General features: G+C 35.3%; 1 protein-coding gene across 13 annotated transcripts in view; it reads right to left on the minus strand.

Annotated features, from left to right (window-relative positions):
- Positions 1-22,568, minus strand: part of LOC149777922 (DENN domain-containing protein 1B-like) — a 161,291-nt gene that overhangs the window by 122,468 nt on the left and 16,255 nt on the right. For all 13 annotated transcript variants that reach the window (XM_089939019.1, XM_089939028.1, XM_089939023.1 and 10 more), the window contains exon 2: positions 10,443-10,507. In XM_089939019.1, the coding sequence (XP_089795145.1) occupies positions 10,443-10,507 (65 nt within the window). The remainder of the gene's footprint in view (positions 1-10,442; positions 10,508-22,568) is intronic.

The raw sequence follows: 22,568 nt of genomic DNA on the forward strand, positions 1-22,568 counted from the left end.
AGACCCATATCTTCTGGCACACTGTGTGATGACAGATCTTGGTCTGTATAGTTTGTAGTTGGGCTTGACCTATAAGTGAGTATATAACGTTGTATGTCCACTTTCTGTTCTTAAATCAGTACCCTTCAGCTTATTCTACTAGAAGAAATGTGATGTCAAACACTGACATTTTATCACTGTTGAACTGTACAGATTTATGTCCGATATACAGTATGTATCTGTGTTATGCTTGTATTAGAACAATGTTTAAATGACATTTGTGTACACCAGCCATCGAAGGAACAAAAATTCAGGTTGAATGGTCAGTTAGCCAGAATATCAATTTGACAATCCATGATAAAGTGGATCAAGTGAACCCAATTTATTGACCATAATCAGCAAGAATCAAATCTACTCAAGGGCAAGGTTATACCCTTCAGACTTTAATCTAAAATTTTATTTTGTTTCATCTCTGAGCAAATTTTTCCAAAAACACCAGAACACTATATAAGACATGGACGTTTTCCCCATTTCCATCCAAATAATGAAACCAATGCCCCTTACAGAGGCATTATTCACTCTGTTACATGTACATGTTACAAAAGGATATTCAATATGAAATCAACAGGAAGTTGCTTGTTAAGGCAATTAAATGGGACAGCAAACTCTTGATTTACCTGCAATAATTACTTGTATGAATGTAACCCCAACATCAATAGCTAAAAATTTATATTGACATTTAAAATTACGATGATGAAGTGCGGCAAATGTTACTTCTTCGGCTATCTTGACTGCACAGGAAGTTTTACTCTTATTGATAGCATGTGATAGCTATCTTCTTTTTCCTGAAAGAATTACTGTTATGAAAGTATCCTGAATGCAGTATCAAAATGTATTAACACTTCATATCAAGTGAGTATGTAACAACAGACACAAACGGAAACTTCGTATCTGCAAGAACAGCAACTGTCAAGTTGCTGGGAATATGTGTGACACTCTGACCATTTCTACATGAAGTTTCAAGCAAAAAACAAATTATACTGTTAACCAGTTTGTAACTATCTGTGCTAATTTCCATCTTTACTGAGCATATATGTCATATAGAAACAGATCAGGATTCCTGGAATATTTATAAAAAAATCTAATTCCACGACTCTTCCAAATGAAGATATTTTTAGCAATTTCAAGAGTACCTAATACGTAAATGTATGACCCCTAATTCTTACCTAATACTTAAATGTATGACCCTTAATTCTTACCTAATACGCAAATGTATGACCCCTAATTTTTACCTAATACCTGTACATAAATGTATGACCCCTAATTCTTACCTAATACTTAAATTTATGAGCCCTAATTCTTACCTAATATGTAAATTTATAACCTCTAATTCTTACCCAACATGTAAATGTATGACCCATAATTCTTACCTAACACATAAATTTAACACAAAAACATCACATTTTTAGTTATTTACTTCACAAAGCAAATAGTACTACAAATGTATGCTTGCTATGCTGATGCTTTATAAGGATTTTAGTTTTTTTTAAAAAATGTTTTAAAGGGTAAAGTAAAGAAAGAAATCTGTTCTGACATACTTTGGTCTTTTGTGTGTCTGTGATTTTGATTTTTAATGCAGCTTTAACAATTTTTCAGTCATATCGTTACGATGTCTTCTGTCAAGAAATTGTATAAATTCCTTTATTTATTAAATACATGTACTCGGGTTTCGTTTCATGTGTACAACAATACCCAAGGGTGATTTATGTATATTCTACAATATTTTGAAACAGTGAGTTCAGTTCATCCTATGCCGCACATGCAAAGTGCTTTCGATGGGAAAAACCGATTCATAAAGCGCACAAATGATGTAGGGCTACATTGTCTGTGTATAAATGCCTAACCGAGGGATGAAATCTTTACATTACAGAATGTCTTGTCAGTGAGCAGTCTACTTAAGGACTTGCACATCTTCAGCTGTAGAGGTATGCAACTTATTTATTAATTTCTTAAGCATATTATAAGTTATAACTAATGTACTACCACGTTTATTTTTGTATATTTCCTATGTAACTCTGGCTTGCATAGTATAATGCAAATATTTTCTATTTTTGTATGTGACTACACAGGAGATCTATATCAGCAATAAAATTGCAATTTATTGAGAAATGTTTAGTACCATAGGATTCTTATCAGACACAGGTACGTTCACTTCTGAACCTGTTTAGTGCTTTGTAATGTTGTGTCGATAATGTAATTTGTATAGCTTACCATATATAACGTCATTACATGTTATAGTACATGCCCGTGTCATTCCTAGTACATGGTGTTAGATTTAATTTCAGCTGATGAGAGTCAATGAAGTACCAGCTGTAGAGCTGATCAAAGAAGTTGACCATAGCAGCTCTAGTGCTGAATGAACAGTGTGTTGCTTGTTGAGTAGCAGGTGATTGGGTGTTGCTGATCAATTGGTAGGCACTGACTGCTTGATTAACATTGGAATTGAATGGTGGTTGGTGACTACCCATAATGCTGACTTCTTGATTGACCAGTGTGACTGGTAGCAAAGTATGCTAAGTGACACAGTGTTTTGAGTAATTCCATACATGTAATCATTTAGCCGTGGGCAAATTTTGGGGCTTGCTATACACAGTGTTTTGGGAGTGTAAAGATATTTTGTATATCTGTCCATACAATTCATCATTTTACTATTTGAGTAAAGTTCCTCATTTTTCACTATTTGAGTGAATACATCATTTTTACTATTTGCGTAAAATACATCCTTCTTTTCACTGCATGAAATTAATGAATTAACCTTTGTCCTTGTACTGTGCAAGGTCATTTATGTTACATTATTAGGTTCATGCAGATTGTGTTAATTTTGTCCAATATCTTGATCTTATACACATATGTATTAATCAAAATTCTTTCTTCATTAAAATCATTCATCAATAAACATTGTATTTGTATCACCATTAAAAGTGTTCTGTTATAAATCCAAAATCCAACCTGGTTATCTTGTTACATCTTCAGTGTGGCAGATTACAGTGATGTCTAGCACTGGGGCATCATGCCACAGACATATAGCATCATGTCCCACCCAGCCACATTATCCTGACACCAGGCTGACCAGTCCTAAAACTAATCTCTTAATGCTGAGTGCCAAGTGAGGCAGCTGTTAGTACTATTTTCATAAGTCATTGGTATGACTCAGCCAGGGTTCAAACCCATGATATCTTGCATGTGAGGTGGACACTCTAATCACTAGGCCACCAGAGCAGTCTTGTGTGTGTGTGTGTGTGTGTGTGTGTGTGTGTGTGTGCGTGTGGCAATATCCAAAGGTCTTTTGGTCAAGGTGTAGGCAGAAAAATTTAAGAAATTTCAATAATTCAAGAAAGAAAAATTGTTCTCACAGGTTAATGTCAACATGGCAGGATGTGGACAGGCAAGTTATTATCAAAAAAGTTTATTCAAAGCAAAATCAATCCTATGTACACAACATTTACACAATAGGCATTCTTAGAGAAAAATTCTTTCTTCACTGTGATGGAGCAAATTTCTCCTGCTCTATTTCTGCATCCACAAGCAACTGACAGACAAAACAGATAATTCCCGGATAGGTCACGTTACGGTTGAGAAATGAAAGCTAACAGCATGAAAAAATTCACAAACAACATCAGGAGCTTTTCTGACCAACTAACCACATGACATTTCTGGTGCTATTATATGGGGAAATTGGTGTGTGTGGGCTTCCAATTCATTAGAGTGGTTTTGCCCTTGCAACGACTCCTGGTCACTGCTGGATGATCAACCCCTCGCTGAACAGGTTGTTCAAGGCAGCATGCTATGCAGATAAAGCCAGGAGTGCTTGGATTGGCTCCCTAAGCTAGCTGGATTGAGAAGCTAGCTGTTAAAGGTACCCTATGTGTGCACTGTATCTATTAATAGGCGACCTTTGCAGCTAGCTGGGCCATAAAGTTAGATGGCATTTGGAGATACTTTTGTTGGAATCAAAAGAACCGTGTGTATTCCCTGTTTTCAGAGTCCAAAGCATTTCAGCAGTACATCATTCCATGATATGAATGCAGCAAGTGATGCAGATGTGGTCGATTGTGATCCTTCACTTTTGAGTGCCACAACTAAAATGATTAAGACTGGCATAAAGATCAAAGAAAGTAGCGCAACTGTAAAGTTTCAGGGGAACCTACTCTAACCGATCCATTATCTAATGTAGGTAGGTCGGTAAAAATTTTATGTCAGTGAATGAAAATGAGACCAGACAACGAAGATTAAATTCCATTAATGTCAGCAAGTGCTTGCTCTCCTGATGAGAAATTGTGCATTATGATGGCAATTGATCCCGACACCCTCACTGCTGACACAATAAAACTTGGGAATGTCCTAAACACATTGGCTGAAATGCCAGTTTTCAACAGTTTTTAAATTTATTTACTCATCATCAAATAAGAGATTAGCAGTATTACATGTATCTCTCCTATGTTAACTGTAAATGACACCAACACAACTTTGAGTTTTCCTCCTTGCATTCTAAAATAGCAACATTTTCTTTAAAAACGTAACATCTACACCATGACATCAAATTTTGTATCATTATACAGTAACATAATGATAGCTTAAATGTCAATCATGCAAAGTGGGAGAAATCTCAAAATCAAAATTTGTGCCTACAGTGTTTATAATAGCTTTCTCTGGGATCCTGATAGCAGCTTGTTAGCCGTTTCTAAATCTAACTAAACAAAAGCACAAAAATAAAAACATGATGAGAATGACTAAGAACCTTTTAAAGATTAATACTTTAAAACTATGCTTTCATATCACATTGTAAGGACTATCATAGTTGTTTCCACTCAGAGTGATTGACTTTCATATAAGTTGTTTCTACTCAAAGTAACTGGCATTCACATATGCTGTTTCCACTCAAAGTAACTGGCTTTCAATATATGCCATTCACTCAAAGATGTTAATTGTCATACATGCCATCTCTACTTGAAGTGAGTGCCTTTCATATATAGTTTTCCACTCAAAGTGGTTGACAGTCATATATGCTGTTTCCACTCAAAGTGAGTGGCTTTCACATATGCTGTTTCCACTTAAAATGACTGACTTTCATATATGCTGTTTCCACTCAAAGTTAATGGCTTTCATATATACTGTTTCCACTGAAAGTGATTGGCTTTCATATATGTTTCCACTCAAAGCGATTGACTTCCATATATGCTGTTTCCACTCAATATGATTTACTTTCATATATGCTGTTTCCACACAATGTGATTAACTTGCATACATGCTAATCCCATGCCATACCAGTGGAACCTGATATATATACATGTACCTATTGGTGATCATGTCTATCTTCATCCAAATGCATTCTGGGTGCTGGATGAGACTATACATGTAAATGCATGAATGATACAGTAAAGACCCAATCTGCTATACAGTTTTCTTCATGGATGTATCTGAAGCTGTTCAAACATTCTGAAACAGCTCACTTGTGCATGAACAAAATGACTCACTGATTCCGAAACAGAAGTGTGTGAAGGATCTCTATTATCAATAATAATGACTTTATTTAGAGAAGGTAACTCAGTTACAGAACAAATCTACATGTTCCTTGCAACCTTCTGTTATGTACAATATTTACAGTATATACTGCACAATGGGATAAATTTGGTTTGACACTAAAGAAGTGAGTTGTGCAGAAAATCAATGTTTTAAGCCCAGAGCATTATGCATAAGTATCTGTGACACATAAACATATATAAAATATCATACTGTATTGAAAAACTCATCTGTATTTACATTACTATAAAATATCATACTGTATTGAAAAACTCATCTGTATTTACATTACTATTAAAAACACATCTAGGTCACCATGACTTATATGATGCAGGATTAAGTTTGCAAACTACTTTGAGTCTAGGCACCGTGTGATAGAATGATAATTAAAAAATCCAAATTAATGTGCTTTTATTTACAAGTCAAGTCAGATCCAGACAGGGATGCAGGCTAAAAAGGGTCCAGTAAAAACTACCATTTGTTAATTTTCATGTCCTTGCATTTTCTCATGCTGAGCTATAAAACAAAAAATATATATTTAGTAGCCAAGGATGCATCAAATATATTGTGCTGGGCGAGGAAGATTTGAAGTTACATGGGCTTGCCCAGAATTTTACATAAAATCTGAAAGATATTCTTGATTTTTGCTGTTCCAGCTAATTAACAAATTTGTCCAGGATATAATATGCAATAACTCGAAATTACACAATAACAATTAGCTTTTATATCCCTTTCTACCACAAGGCTAAAGAAATATTATTTTTAAAACAACTTTCTAAAAGGAAAACAAGGGTTTCCGCTGAATACAAACCTGCCTTTTCAACCACAGCCCAACATATTTCTCTCCTTCACTTTATCTGATCAACCTGTTTTCTGTTAAGTTACTGCCTACTGACTTTTAGGGTGGAGCTAAACAATTTCTAAGTCAAGATGCAGGGGGTAATGAGAGACATGGGAAACAATGCTGGCTGTATAAATGACTTGGCTTTTGTAAGAGCAATGAAAGTGTACAATTGGTAAAATGGTGGGGATCTTAATGGTATCTAAGTAATGACCTCATGGGCTGAGTGAGCTGTGATGTAGTTAGGAACAACTCCAAGAATCTCAGTATAAATAATTCCGACAGCAAAAACAATTTTCCCTTGCAGAGGAAAAGAGGTGTGCTCCATCTTGATATATACTTTAAAAATCAACATACAACCAGTAACCACAACAACCCCCACTTATATATATATATATAATTTCTGTATAACAAAATGTAGCATGAATATATTATCTGAAGTGGAATATCTGACAAAATATATTTACTTTAAATCCATTCATATAAAGGCATGTTTACAATATGATATGTACTCACTTATAAATTGAGTCAAACTGCAAACAAGAAAGATCCGGATCACATAATGCATCTGCAGATCAAGATCTATGGTGTTTGGATTGTTCTACTGATTACTCTTAACAAACTGTACAGACCTATATCTGCCTGCATATTATGTGATGGCAGATCTGGGTCTGTGCACTTTGCGGTTAGACTTGTCTTATAAGCAAGTATATATGGAAGCAGCAATGGCCATACAGAAAGTATTAAGACTATAAGGATCCTCTAAAGTGGATTTTTTAAAATTTTATTAAACATAATGGCTACATAATACCCATCCCCATGAACTATGAACATTACCAGTATTGAAAGCTTTGTTAAACAGTGCTACTAACAGCTGTGTGATAAGTGGCATAGTACATTTGAAAAAGTCAATTCCTATCCCATCAGCACTACAAGCCTTTGCAGATACATGTACGAGTCAAAGTGTATACTGTGTACAACTTCCTTTTCCGATATAGGTTTATTTAGAATGTACATGTAGCACAATAAGCATGATTTATACCCAAAAGAGCAGCCTCATTTCTGTCCTCAACATCTCTTTCTGAATACCGTAGGTTCATAAAATAATGACACAACTAACAACCAGATATAATAGATTTGTTAAAGCCCTATTACCACAAAGGAAAGAATTCTCTAAAACATTTGTGAACTATCTCTAACAGAAACAAGAAAGATGTTTCTTTTAATATTGTTCTTTCTTTACTTTAAAAACAAATTTAATATTTTTTGCATTTTTATAAAATTCAATATTCACTGGAGAAACGACTGCATTAAAAATACACAGTAACTTTTCTCCCATCATTTTTGTCATCTTCACAATTGGTATCCCACCGAAAAGGTAGAGATGGTCTTTTATAGAAGAGACTATGAAATTTTTAAGAATCTGCAGACATATAAAACAAATTTAATACGCACTTAACAAATTCATCCATATTTTGGTTAATCAATATACATATATCTGCATACACCTGCAGGAATCTCCCACTAAAATCTGACAAAAACAATTCCCTGAACTCATCTATTAAAAAATATCTTACTATTCAGAAAAATGTACCTTCTATAAAATCATTCTTTGCTTTGGCATTCTGAAGAATGACAAGGACATCTTAAAGTGCATTTAAATAAAATCTACACTGTCATCTCGTTCTTCAACACTGAAGTATGATATTAACTGGAAAGGACCGAGGAATTAACCATGTAGTTAGTCTACAATATGCTCACACCCTCCACCTTAGCTACAGTGCTCACACCTTCCTTTGCTACAATGCTCACACCTTCCTTAGCTACAGCACTCACACTTTCCTTAGCAACAATGCTCATGTCTTCCTTAGCTACAGTGCTCACACCTTCCTTAGCTGCAATGTTCACACCTTTCTTAGCTACAATGTTTGCACCTTCCTTAGCTACAATACTCACTTTCCTTAGCTACAATGCTCACACCTTTCTTAACTGCAATGCTCACACTTTCCTTAGCTAGAATGCTCCCACTTTCCTTAGTGAAAAAGGTACAATTGCTATCAAAATCATTATGCAAACCTGATATTTTAAACATGCATTTCAAATGAAAAAAATGTCACAAAGATTTACAAAACAAGATTTCCAAATTAGGTCCTGTAATGTCAGAATGTAACCATTTTTATTTTGAACCAACACGAACGTATTTTCGAACAACAAGACATCACAAGAAGTCTTCTTGTGGAAACCTCTTCTTGATATGACTTTCTGTTTTGGATGAGTAACAAGAATATTTTCAAGATGGCTGCTATGGTGGCCATATTGGAAAACAGATTGGCACAATATTCATTTAGGACCAATTAAAATAATAAGAAGTTTTTTTGTGTGACAATGTATGTCGATATGAACATCCATTCAGGAAGAGTAGTGATACAAGATTTTCGAGATGGCCACTGTGGTAGATAGTTGGTCCTTATAAAAAAAAAAAACAGATCCTGTCTTCCATCATCGCCCAACCCATAAGGCTGGAAGGAGATGGGGACTCTAATGGAAGAGAAGGCCCTGATGAAACTGGTTCTTCAGGAAACTTATCTGTGTCAACCAGCACTCAAGGTCATCATCATTCTGTTTGAGCTCTCAAGGCAAGTCAGAACTATCCCTTCTGATCTTCCCATTCATAATCGTAAAGAGGTGGCTGGGTGTTGCAAAGGGACTAACTTTCATATTAGAACTTCTCTTCTTGAAGAACAGGACTGATGATCATTTCTCGATGCTTTGGGTGGAAGGATGACTCACTACTGGGTAAAGAAGGTCCTTAAATACTGTAAGGATTAACAAGGAACACAGAGAATGGAGGCACAGCATTCAAATCCCTTTCACTCGATATATGTGCACAACGTGAGTCACCCCCATCTCCATATAGATTAAATGATAACATAAAGAAAGGTGCATGTTTCCTGTTCCCTCTCCCAAATTGGTGGTCAAGACCCTGTGCATAGTTCAATAACCACTGTCTGGTGCTTGAAGGACATTACATGCTGACAGACAACCAGCACTCTGTGCCCAGTGACCAACTGGTGACCTGAAGCCTGGTACTAGTATCAGACACAGGACAAATGGTACTCAACATTTCACCCATTAACTGGCAGGCCAGTGATCTATGAGTCTCTGTTTAGAGAACTAGATGTCTTATCAACATCAGGTCTTTCCAAATGAGAACAATGGTCTTTGCAAACATAAGGAAGACATGACTCACTTTAATCAAGCAATGGGAACACACACACACACGCACACACACACACACCCGGGAAGCACCAATGATCCCTAACAAAAGCTGACAGTTTCAGACTGAGTGTCAGTGATCCATATTTACTCATCAACATAAGATAAACTAAAAGAGAAAAATCACAATAACAAGTGAAATCATGATGAGTATCAAGAAATGAACAGACAAAAGAGCAAAAAAGAAACATTTTTTTTCCTGACAGTAATCAAAGAGCAGGAATGCTTGGTAGGTACATTTTTGTGCATGCACTGGCTATATTACAGGGTAATTGATAATCAATATACATGACTTTTTTAGTTTCTTTTTTTTTTAAATCTGTGTAATTTGTTCATTTCAGAGATAAAACAAGCAAACTGTCAATATCTCCATAAAATGGTAAACACAGTGTTAGCATGTCAAGCTCATACTGAGATGAAAAACATTGACAAAAACATCAACAAAATGTTTGATGATTAAAATCACAGATTCATCGCATGTTCCCACTAAATTGGGCTAGACAATATATTGATACATGTACCAGCATAATGAATGCATATTCAACCAATGGGAAATTAATTAAAGTAATGTTCGACCTATGGGAAATGAATTAAAGCAATCACCACACTACAACAGTAGATTTATATTCAACTGGATGACTCTCCAGATTAAAACATAAAACTGAATGAAAGATGTAAGAGTGACTGGTATTAGCGTACATGTACACATGGGGATTTCAATCTGATCACAAACACTGATCAACCAGCAAAATGTGCATTTACATACCACTTTTTTCATCTGTAGGCTTGCCAACTTCCAGAAATACTTCAAACAACTTCTCAGGATTCTCTCTACAATAACAAAAAAAAAGTCAATGGAATATTCAGACTGCAGCTCAACCCAAATTCATTACTCCATTTGCATTATTTAAGGACAGCACAGTCATGACCATGGAGGATTTCTTTATCTACCCTCACCCCTTTCCAACCCACACACCCCTGGATCTTAAGTTACCTGTTTATATTAGGCTTTTTTGATCCACCTGTTTATATACACAATGGATTCCACAGGTATATGTATCTTGTTAAAATATTTGATGTGATCACTAATATACATATTGATGTAGATGTACAGATTATGGCCTTCGGAATTCCCTTGGTCCATTGTCTGTCTGAAGTCAATTCTGACACAGGCAAGCAATTATTCAGATGCAGGTCGACACACTGTACCAGGAACCATACAAAATTATTTAGCTGCAAAACAAGAATTATTATATGAATATGTCCCTACCACCTTTTGGGTATAATTTGTTTAATATAGAATGAATCGTACACGTCCAAAAATGTCATTATTCTGAGCAGGGGAGAAGGGGGTTGGGGTTGAACCAACATTAGAATACTGTAGCCAACACCTACGGATGCAATTACTGAAAGAAAATTAAAAAATATTTTCCCAGCTTTCTTTGAGAAATTATTATTTATTTTGACCATCCTGGGAGAACTAAATGTACATGACACTTATGGATACCTGACATTATCAAGAAAAATAGTAAACAATATGCAATGCAGAATTTAAAACGGCATTTGTTTGTGACACCAGCAGTCACTCTCAAAGGGCATCATGGTAAATTTACACCTGTTAATATTTTTATATATGTATTGCACACAACCTGCCGTGCTGCAGTGATCAATACTGATCATTGCTAGTAATATAACCTGTGTTTAGGAAAGAACGAATTACAGCTTTAACTCTTTTCATAGAACAACTCCAACGGCCTAGTGGTTAGAGCATCTGCCTTGGATGCGGGAGGTCATGGGTTTGACTTGGCGCTCAACATTAGGAGGTTAGTGTTAGGACTGGTCAGCCTCAGGTGTCAGGATAATGTGACTGTGTGGGATATCATGCTACATGTCTGCAGCATGATGTCCCAGTGCTAGACATCACTATAAACTGCCACAATGCAGGCATCATAGCGATATGACTGAAAAATTGTTAAAGCTACATTAAAAATCGAATTCATTCACACACACACACTTTTCATGGAAGATCATTTAATGGAGTTTTTTTTTTATTCATTAAGGGACATATAAAATATACTATAAAAGTATCACATAAAGTAGTCGCTTGTGCGCTTCATCCGAAAATTTTCAAATCGCTATTTATTTTTCTTCATTTGTCATTGAGTTTTGTGGTAAAGATGGCCGAGAAATATGTTAAGCATGATGCAAGGATAAAAATATGGAGGCATGATTTTATATTGACACCGTTTTCAAAAGTAAACTGTTCTTTCTTGTATTAAAGAAAATCTCATGATCGTGTGATGTTTCTTATGAATGAGGATATTTATGCTTGGGAACTGTTGTTGGTGTTATTCTTGTAGCTGAGGAACCGTGAATGGCAGACTGATCTAAAGCACTTTTCTTTACCAATCACTTACATCTCAACTCTGTCCACATGAGTTCAATTCTTGGGCTCAGCCAATGTGGGTATGTGAGAAAGCTTGCCGTTAGCTTCCTGTGGGTTGTGGTTCTTACCGAATCTTTCCCCAGGGTCTACCTCTACCATTTATACAATCAATATATAGTCTATAACGCCCTGAAAAATAGCCATGGTAGCTCAGTGGTTAGCATGCCAGACTCACAACTAAAAGGGTGCAAGTTCATATCCTTGGGTCAGCTAACATGGTTTGTCTTTGGACAAAGCACTTTACTCCAAACTGCCTTGGTACTTAACGACCTACCTGTATTGCTGATTCATAAAAAACTGAAACCAAACCAAATCTTGGCATGAAACTTGTGCTAAATAACAAAAGCAGAACATAAGTGTATATAGTGTAACATAGTGTAACAAAATCTCTGATGTACTTACAGACAAAATAGCTGTTCAGATGTATAAATTTTGTAAAAAGATTTAATCTGACAACAAACATTTTTTGTTAAAAAACGATAAACTGATTATATTAGCACAAAATGAATTAACAACCTTCATTTGAATTACCTGCAAAAACAAACTCTTTTCCCCATACATGTATGTTATACATGTATGCTATTTTGTTACACTGGATATGAAACTGTACCAGAGGTTATGCACTTGAATTTTTAAATGTTAGAATTTTGCAATAAAAATACTAACAAAAGATTCTTTGAGAACAATATATAGCCAATCTGTCTCAAATCAGTTTCCAGTATGAAAACTGTTGTTGGGTCCTGGATAGCTGAGTAGTCTAAAGTAAGGTGCTCACCTTTACAGCTCACTCTCGAATCTCACCTGTCTGTGCAAGTTTGAGTCTTGACTCAACCAGTGTGGGTATGTGAGAAAGCTTGCAATTAGCTTCCCATGGGTCAGTGGTTCTTCCTGGATTCTTCTTCCACTGAATATAATGGCTGCCATGTATAGCTTGTTATGTGCTACAAAAAATGGCATTAAACCCCACAAAAACTAAACTGACAACTATTGTCCCATTTTCTGTCATTTTGTATTTCACCATACCTGTGTAAACCATGGACCCAAATACATGTACATATCTAGCAGTGCTTTCTAGCACATCAGCACAAGCATGGCTATATGGTGTCAGCTTAAAGGTAAAGTTCATGAAATGTAAAACAAATCTGCACAAAAATGTGGGAAGATCAACCATTACAAACAAATGTAAACATGAAGCATTAGGAGATAAAATACAATACATACAGATATTCAAAGTCTGTAAAATGTACAAACAACCAAACAAAGTGAATGGCATACATGCTGAAAATGATCATGGACAGCCTTATTTGGTTAAATAAAATGTACAATAAACATAGGCCCTGTCACATTATGTGCTGAAAGTGATCCTGGACAGTCTTGTTTGCTTAAATAAAAAGTACAATAAACACAGACCCTGTCACATTATGTGCTGAAAATGATCATGGACAGCCTTGTTTGGTTAAATAAAATGTACAATAAACATAGGCCCTGTCACATTATGTGCTGAAAGTGATCCTGGACAGTCTTGTTTGCTTAAATAAAAAGTACAATAAACATAGGCCCTGTCACATTATGTACTGAAAGTGATCCTGGACAGTCTTGTTTGCTTAAATAAAAAGTACAATAAACACAGACCCTGTCACATTATGTGCTGAAAGTGATCATGGACAGTCTTGTTTGCTTAAATAAAAAGTACAATAAACACAGACCCTGTCACATTATGTGCTGAAAATGATCATGGACAGCCTTGTTTGGTTAAATAAAATGTACAATAAACATAGGCCCTGTCACATTATGTGCTGAAAGTGATCCTGGACAGTCTTGTTTGCTTAAATAAAAAGTACAATAAACACAGACCCTGTCACATTATGTGCTGAAAGTGATCATGGGCAGTCTTGTCTGCTTAAATAAAAAGTACAATAAACACAGACCCTGTCACATTATGTGCTGAAAATGATCATGGACAGCCTTGTTTGGTTAAATAAAATGTACAATAAACATAGGCCCTGTCACATTATGTGCTGAAAGTGATCCTGGACAGTCTTGTTTGCTTAAATAAAAAGTACAATAAACACAGACCCTGTCACATTATGTGCTGAAAATGATCATGGACAGCCTTGTTTGGTTAAATAAAATGTACAATAAACATAGGCCCTGTCACATTATGTGCTGAAAGTGATCCTGGACAGTCTTGTTTGCTTAAATAAAAAGTACAATAAACATAGGCCCTGTCACATTATGTGCTGAAAGTGATCCTGGACAGTCTTGTTTGCTTAAATAAAAAGTACAATAAACACAGACCCTGTCACATTATGTGCTGAAAGTGATCCTGGACAGTCTTGTTTGCTTAAATAAAAAGTACAATAAACACAGACCCTGTCACATTATGTGCTGAAAGTGATCAGGGACAGTCTTGTTTGCTTAAATAAAAAGTACAATAAACATAGGCCCTGTCACATTATGTGCTGAAAGTATCATGGACGGTCTTGTTTGCTTAAATAAAAAGTACAATAAACACAGACCCTGTCACATTATGTGCTTAAAGTCATCATGGATACTTTTTGGGGGCTTGAACAAAAAGTACAATAAACACAGACCCTGTGCTGCTAACACATTATGCATGTGGAGAAATTGACATATGCTGTGAGCAGTGGGGAAACAATATATCAACAGACCATAATCCAGGAAGAGAATGTACCCTATTATAAACTGCATGGTACTAAATGAACCCAGGTACAAATTAAATAGAACTGGGGTTCTCTATAGGATTTTGAAAGTAGTTTATATACTTGTTTATAAATCGAGTAAAACTGCGACTACGATACTGACCTGCAGACCAGGTTATATGGTGTTTGTTCTACTTATTACTCCTAATAAACTGCACAGACCCATATCTGCTGGTGCATTATGCAATGGCAGATTTGGGTCTGTGCAATTTGCAGTTTGACTTGACTTATAAGCTAGTATACACCGTAATGACCCCGGACTCATTCCTTGAAAAAGCGGGAGCCTCAGCCTTATGAATAGGAGTGCCAATAACAATACATATTTTCCTTGCATTATGACTCAGGCCATTATGGATGTATTGTTGTGTTAATAAAATACAGTCAATGGACTGCTACTGTATTGCTCGTTCATTGTGAAATAGTTGGTATTATGATAAATGAATAAAAAATCTAAGGCAATTGAGACCAGTGATAATTAGGATTGTGATGGTACAACTATAACAATTGTCAATGACATTAACTTGCCTATCTTTAATTTTATGTATAATTTAACTTGCCTATCTTTAATTTTATGTATAACTAAAAGAAATCAATAAATGAATTAGTTTCTTTTCAATATTACTTAATTACTTTATTTCCATTGCAATCAATAAATTTACCAAGACACTGCATGGAAAAAGAACATAGCTTTAAAAAAATTTCAGTCATATTGCTATGATATCTGCAGTGTGGCAGTTTATAGTGATGTCTAGCACTAGGGCATCATGCCGCAGACATGTAGCATGATGTCCCACCCAGTCACATTATCCTGACACCAGGCTGACCAGTCCTAACCTCTTAATGCTGAGTGCGAAGCGAGGCAGCTGTTAGTACCATTTTCGTAAGTCTTTGGTATGACTTAGCCGGGGATCGAACCCACAACCTCCTGCATCCAAGGCGGATGCTATAATCACTATGCTCCTGAGTGGGTTATAAGTGAAATTCAATTATAAAATTTTATATTATTTTTAGTTTTTTTCAAGGTCTTAAAATATATTTGAGGTTTAAGACACACTACTGATTATCTCCATGGTGAGCATATCATTTATTTACAAATCTGATAAAGCATGCTTTGAGTTTGTTCCTAAATATAATGAAAATAATCACAAAGTGAAAATTAATAAATAATTAAAATGACTGGATATCTTTAATTTACTTAGTTCATGCATTTTCTATACTGCTTGGCTAACCTCTACAAAAAAAAATCACATGCAAAAAAAAGCATGTTTTCAAAAAAATTCAGTTTCTGTTATTTCGGTTTCCTTCCATTTTTTAAAGGCCTTTTTTAAGGTTCTAAGGTCAAAATAAAATTTTAGGTTTATCGAGGTTTTTGAGATCCACTTCTAACCCTGCCCTTCACAATCACTTGACCTCCATTAGACAGCATGCACACTATATTTGACTGATACCAACTTTGTTAAAAAAAAAAAATTAAATAGAGATGTTTGCCATTAAAAACGTGCACACCAAGGTCTTGGACAATGGAGTTCTCATGTGTCCTAAATTAAAAGTACGCATATTTTTGCATAGTTCTCTGCATCATGGATGACACTAACTATAAACAGTACTGACCCTGATCTGGTACCACATAATTATAATGGCCTGGCATTTCCGGTTCTATATAGTTTGTTAGGACTAACCAGTAGAACAAACAATACAGACCCTGATCTGTACTCACAATGCACCAGCAAATCTGGGTCTCTGTGGTCTGGAAGGACTATACAGTAGGACAGAGACCCTGTCCTGCCATGATGTAATGACTTTGCTGATCTGGATCTATACAATTTGTGTAGGGATTAATCCACAGAACAAAGAACATGGACCCGATCTGTTGGTGCAGTATATGATGGCAGATCTGGGTCTAATGTTATTTGCAGGCTGAAGCAGACATGGTATAGATATTATAGCCAAATAAAAAGGGCTGTGTTGTAGGAATCAAAGGCTGCTGAAAATAGATTGGAAAAATGTATTCAACAGAATGCCAACATCATGTAGCTGATACATTTTCCCTAGTGAAAACAATCAACAAGGGTATCATATTCTACATTAAACACTACACAGTGTATGATGCAAGGTGTTCCACTATGATAACTTAAGGTGGTAGGGTTGGTTTAATATTCTTTTGTACTAGCATAAAAACAGTTTGTGCCTGGGCTGATGTGTTGACAAGACTCAAGATAATGGAACAGGATGATCTGAACTTAGAGTGGGTCACATTTGTGGTCAGAAATGTGTAACGCACTGTAAAATGAAGCCTACATTTAGTATTTTATGGACAAAAAGAACACAGGAATGTAGCACAAAAAACATGTTTATATTTTACTCACTAGGATGGGAATACAAATTAAAGTAAAAAAATAAAAAATAAAAAACTGGGATGAGCAAGTTTAAAAGAAAATCTGATGATAAAAATACAAATTTAAAAAATTAAATTGGGATGCCACTGCAAGTTTCAATCTTTCAATCTGATTAAAATCAGATCTCCGCTGTCCTACTTTAAGATCTCATCACTTAAGGGTCGTGTTCTGGTGACCTTTGAACTGGCCAATGCAAATACAGCTTTCAAAAATCTGAAAATGAAACAAACCGTTCAGCACATATTCTTGCTCTTCATCCAGAGTGCTCTGTCTCCAAATGAAAAGATGTAAGACTTCATCTGACTGGTTGATAAAAATAGTGATTATGGTAATAACACAGCTTACCAGAACATGACCCCTAAGCAGTCGCTGTCAGATCTTCATGTATAACAGCGGAGATCTGATTTTAATCACATTGTTTAATCTCGCAGCCTCTTGGTTGGCATGTGGGACACACAGAAAGAAAGGAGAAACAAATGTGTATCTTTGTTTTGTTTTACTAACTCATTGTTGGAATCATCAAGTATTGCTTCATACTGCATTGCATCATACTGTACAGCACACCATGCTTTACCAAGTTCAAAGTGATTGTATCCCAAACCAAAATGCATGCTTACAACAAGCTTATGACAGGCTTGCTGAGGTTGCACAAGCTAGTAAGGGTGCTTGCACAAGCTAGCAAAAGGAACTTATCAAAGTCTGCAAGCTTGCAAAATCTAAAATACTAGTGATGTAAGCTTGCAACAAACAGGTGTGAAAGTTGAAAGTTGGCAGTTCTGCATGCGATCAGTACTTCCTGAAATGTTGAAGAATATATGCTGTGACTAGATCATGCTCAGTATAAGAAACTACACTGTCAAATTAAAAGATGTTCCGGTAATATTGTTTTTATTTATAGCATCTGATAATGCACTTGAGTTAAATACATGTAATATACATTTTCAGTGATGCAAAATGCTAAGAACTTGAATTACTTGTACTCAGCTGATACATAAATAAAATATATTATTCCAACATTTCTCTACGTTTAAATTAAATATGAACATTATTAATATATTTCAAAATAAACCGAATTATTTCTTGAACAAGACTAAATATGAAATGTTACCTTTTCTACAAATGTCTTTTTTCTCATTTCAAATTTTTACAAATATTATACAAATTAGATAAACAATTTGGTTGTTTTTGCATAAAGCAAATTCTTTAAGTGATTGTAAACTCAATTAGCTATGCAGTCATTTTGTCAGGGAATGGAAGACAAGATAAAGAATTCCACTTAGTACTATCCTGTAAAATAGATAGTAATTTCTGAGCGCAAAGTTATTTACAGACTAACTTAATTCTGCAAGATATTTGATGTCAAGTACTTGTAAAATGCTATTTACCAACAATGTATGCACCATCAAATATAGTCTCAGTAAATCTTGTAATATTAACTTCTGGCATTAAGTTTTTGAAAGAACTGTCATATATTTGTTTCAATGACAATCTGTTGACAGGAGAAAAAAATATACGAATGGGGATAAATAAAAGAACAAATTCGTAATGCTGGATGTGATAGGCAAATTTATGTCGATCTACAAAAAGCACATTAGTTTGGGCCAGAGACCAATTAATTAGATTTATGGGGACAGGTGCTTGTTAAATCACTATACTGAAGTGATTCCAAATGTCTGATCAGTAGAGGTGTGTGTGTGTGTGTGTGTGTGTGTGTGTCATTTGGATTTTTAACGTAGCTTTAAAAAAATTTCAATCATATTGCTACATTGTCTGCAGTATGACAGCTTATAGTGATATCTAGCACTGGAGCATCATGCCGCAGACATGTAGCATTATGTCCCACCCAGTCACATTATCCTGACACCAGGCTGACCAGTCCTAACACTAACCTCTTAATGCAGAGCAACAAGCGAGATAGCTGTTAGTGCCATCTTTGTAAGTCTTTGGTATGACTCGGCCGGGGATCGAACCCACGACCTCCCGTATCGAAAGCATACACTCTAACCACTAGGGGTTGGTAGCGGCAGAGAGTTTTAAATTAAGCATTCTTTTACTTAACCATGAGATGGACTACTAGGGACATGGCTAACTTCGATTTCATAGTGGCACTGTCCAACTTTGAGATGCGTTGATACCAATATAATATTTTGCTTGAATCATTTGACATGTGCATGGATTTAGTTGTTTAAATTCATAGATCAATTCTCTTGATATAAGTATAACTGTGTTGAGTTTATATATATATAAATTCGTACAATAATCTTCTTTATTTAAGGTTTTCAAATTGTCTGAATTAGTCATCTTGTTTTTATAGGAATTAGGTTCTAAGAATTTCATGTATTACTTTAGTTAATATGAGTTACGAGAAGTCGTGTGAATTCACCGATCTTAGATAATTTCATGTATGCTAAAGACTTGAATGTGTGTATTCGCTGAACACAAGGTACTTAAGCCAGGTAGTGAATTTCACATTAACACGAGACTTAGAAGTTCAGCTCTTGTCTCAATTACACAAATGAATGAACATAGCAGATGAAAACTCAAGGGGAAATTTGATATGCTTGCTGTCCTAACATATAAATTTATAGCACACAAACTTTATAGCATACAAAGGACATAGGGGACCATTGGCAAAGGTCACTGCTACACAACATGGGAAGAGATTCCAACTAGGAACAATTTACCTAGATCAGATGAACAACCCTTTCGATAACTTTAGGGAAGAAAAAGAAATATACCCCATCCAAAAATATTTATTATATAAATTTTTGGTCAAAATTCTTTTATATAAAAGAATTCAAACACACACACCTTCGGGGAAAACAAAAAACACATAAAAACACTTTTATCTTTTTTGAAAAATGGCGGGAAAGCATCTGTCTGGTGCCCTCCCCCCCCCCCCGCCCCAGGTTAATTCTGTAAATTTCATTGCCAGCAGGACCAGTATATGTGCAGTAACTGATCCTATAACACAAAAGATAATTTGAAGTCACGGAGTTATCATGTTGGTGAGTAAACTCAAGAGTGTGTTGTATTTTGCCAGTTTTTGGGACTGTAGATCGGCGGTAGTGTTCTGTTCCACTTTTATGATTTAAATAAGTCAAAAAATGACTTTGTAATGTTGCTTCACCCAATGATTGAGATGGCAACTCTGCAGATCATTATTATTTATTGCTGTGCTTGCCAAACTGCAGTAATCGATGCAGTGCTGTCAGTTATTGAAAATAGCGTTACGAGATTATAAAATTAAATGCATGCTTGTGAATCTCATTTCCGTTACTTTTAGGGTCTTTTTTTCCTCTTGCATTTCAAATTTAATAACTGTTCAGAGGTCAGTGTTTTATCTACAAATGGCTTCATGTAAATCATTTGACTCGTCAAGGCAAAAAGCAGTGAGTCAAAATCCAAACCTATGAGTCTTATTCAAGCCGGTGATCAGTTTTTAGTACATGTAGTTTGTAAACAAATAATTATATTGTTTAAATACATAAAAATATTAGTCAGACTAAAGCTAATAAGCCAATTCCCTTGCCAGAAGCATCTGAACATTCTATATTTGTTAAAAATCTTTAATGAAATGAATAACAATATAGTATGCCTAGTGGAACTGTAAGCAATGTTTCGTTTTGTTCAAGAAACATATCTCGCACATGAACCTACTTGAACATGCTTCGGCATACCTCAACTACCATTGCATTTCAAATGTATGTCAACAGAACATGAAAATGTGTCCATTTGCTAGTGTCAGATTCTGATTCCACATCACAGTAAGTATATTAATTACATATCAATTTGTGGGAAAATGTTGATATGGGCTGTCAAGTGTGTGAGATATTCCTGAAACTTTGACTACTTGTTCCAATGTCAACCGACACTGGAACATGATATACAAAGTCATTATTTGGGTAGCAAGACATGGCACTAAAACATAAATAACATGTGATATGTCTTACATTGTAGGACTACCAACCCAGCATGCCTTGCCAGTATACTGTTCTGAAAGTTATTGTTTTTTGCGCATTTGGTAATGGACGTTACTTTTTTTAGCCTCTGAACATATATGGCAAAACATAAAATGTCTTCACTGTTGCATTCTTCACTTGACCTCTTTTTGAAAATGTAGCCAGCTGTGTTTTCAACCATTGCTGCACAAATTATATTTTATCTTACGAGTAAGAGCTGTTACTTCATCTTTGGATGATGAAGGCTCCACTAGTCATAAATGCAGTCCAAAGGATAATTTCATTTATTTTGGATCTATTTTATTTTTTTTGCTTTGGACGCCATTTTCAGTCTAACATTGACAGTATATTCGAACAATGCAAGGCATACAACTGAGCAAATAGAAATTGATGCTTCCTTGTGTGACAAAGGTGTGTATAAAATAAGTTTCTCGTGAGAATCACTTTAAAATCACATGTTTATTTTCCGCATCTTTCTTGGGTGAGGTAATTATATGGTTCAAACACCCTGTTGCTACAAATGATGTGACAGTTAATTTAAGGTCAGCTCCAGGCTCTGAACTCAGTTGTAACCCTATATATTATAACATTAGCATAAGAAACTGATGTTCATGTGTGTTTCCTGTTTGAGAGTTGTAATCTAGCCATTAAAGAAGTTAGACCAAACCTTAATTTTGTGTTAATCAGCAACACATAGTATGGGGGTGTGTCAATTTAAGTACCATCAATTTTTTTTAGACTGAACCTTTGTTTTTTGTTAATCAGCAAAATATAACATTGGGTTGCATCAATTTATGTACCAGCAACGATTTTTGTGTGTCAAATCAGAAATGTCCGCGTTTTTGACGCATGACGCATGGGTAGATAAAACACGGAGAGGTTGTTACAATTAATTCTTTTCATCCTCAAAGAAGCTGGCAGTTATTTTAAATCAAAATGTCTTAAGGTACCTAATTAGTTTCATCAGATTTATTTCTTGGACTTGAGAAGTGATTTTGAAATGTTGAACTAAAAATGAAAAGTTTTTGCCACAGAGGTAAATACTCGTTTTTTTTTTCCTGGTCACATAGTACATATTGCTGTAATCCCTTTCAGTGGATGATACCTGAATCACACCAGAAGCAGAGGAGGATGAAGAGTTTGGGTTCTGAGTAATTCAAATGGCAAACATTCTTGTTTTCACCTAACAGTTTATCATTTTGACAGGTGAGAGAGAGAGAACCTAACCATTTGACACCATCCCCCCAAATGGATTTATACATGGAAGTACATTAGTAGAATATTTCCAAAGCCATACAGAACAAAAGTATAAAGAGTTTCCTCACACAGATCCCATTCATATGCTCTTATTTTTATCTGATTAAA

This window comes from Sinohyriopsis cumingii, chromosome 17 (genome assembly GCF_028554795.1).
Source record: "Sinohyriopsis cumingii isolate HCF-2022 chromosome 17, ASM2855479v2, whole genome shotgun sequence".
Lineage (NCBI taxonomy): Eukaryota > Metazoa > Mollusca > Bivalvia > Unionida > Unionidae > Sinohyriopsis > Sinohyriopsis cumingii.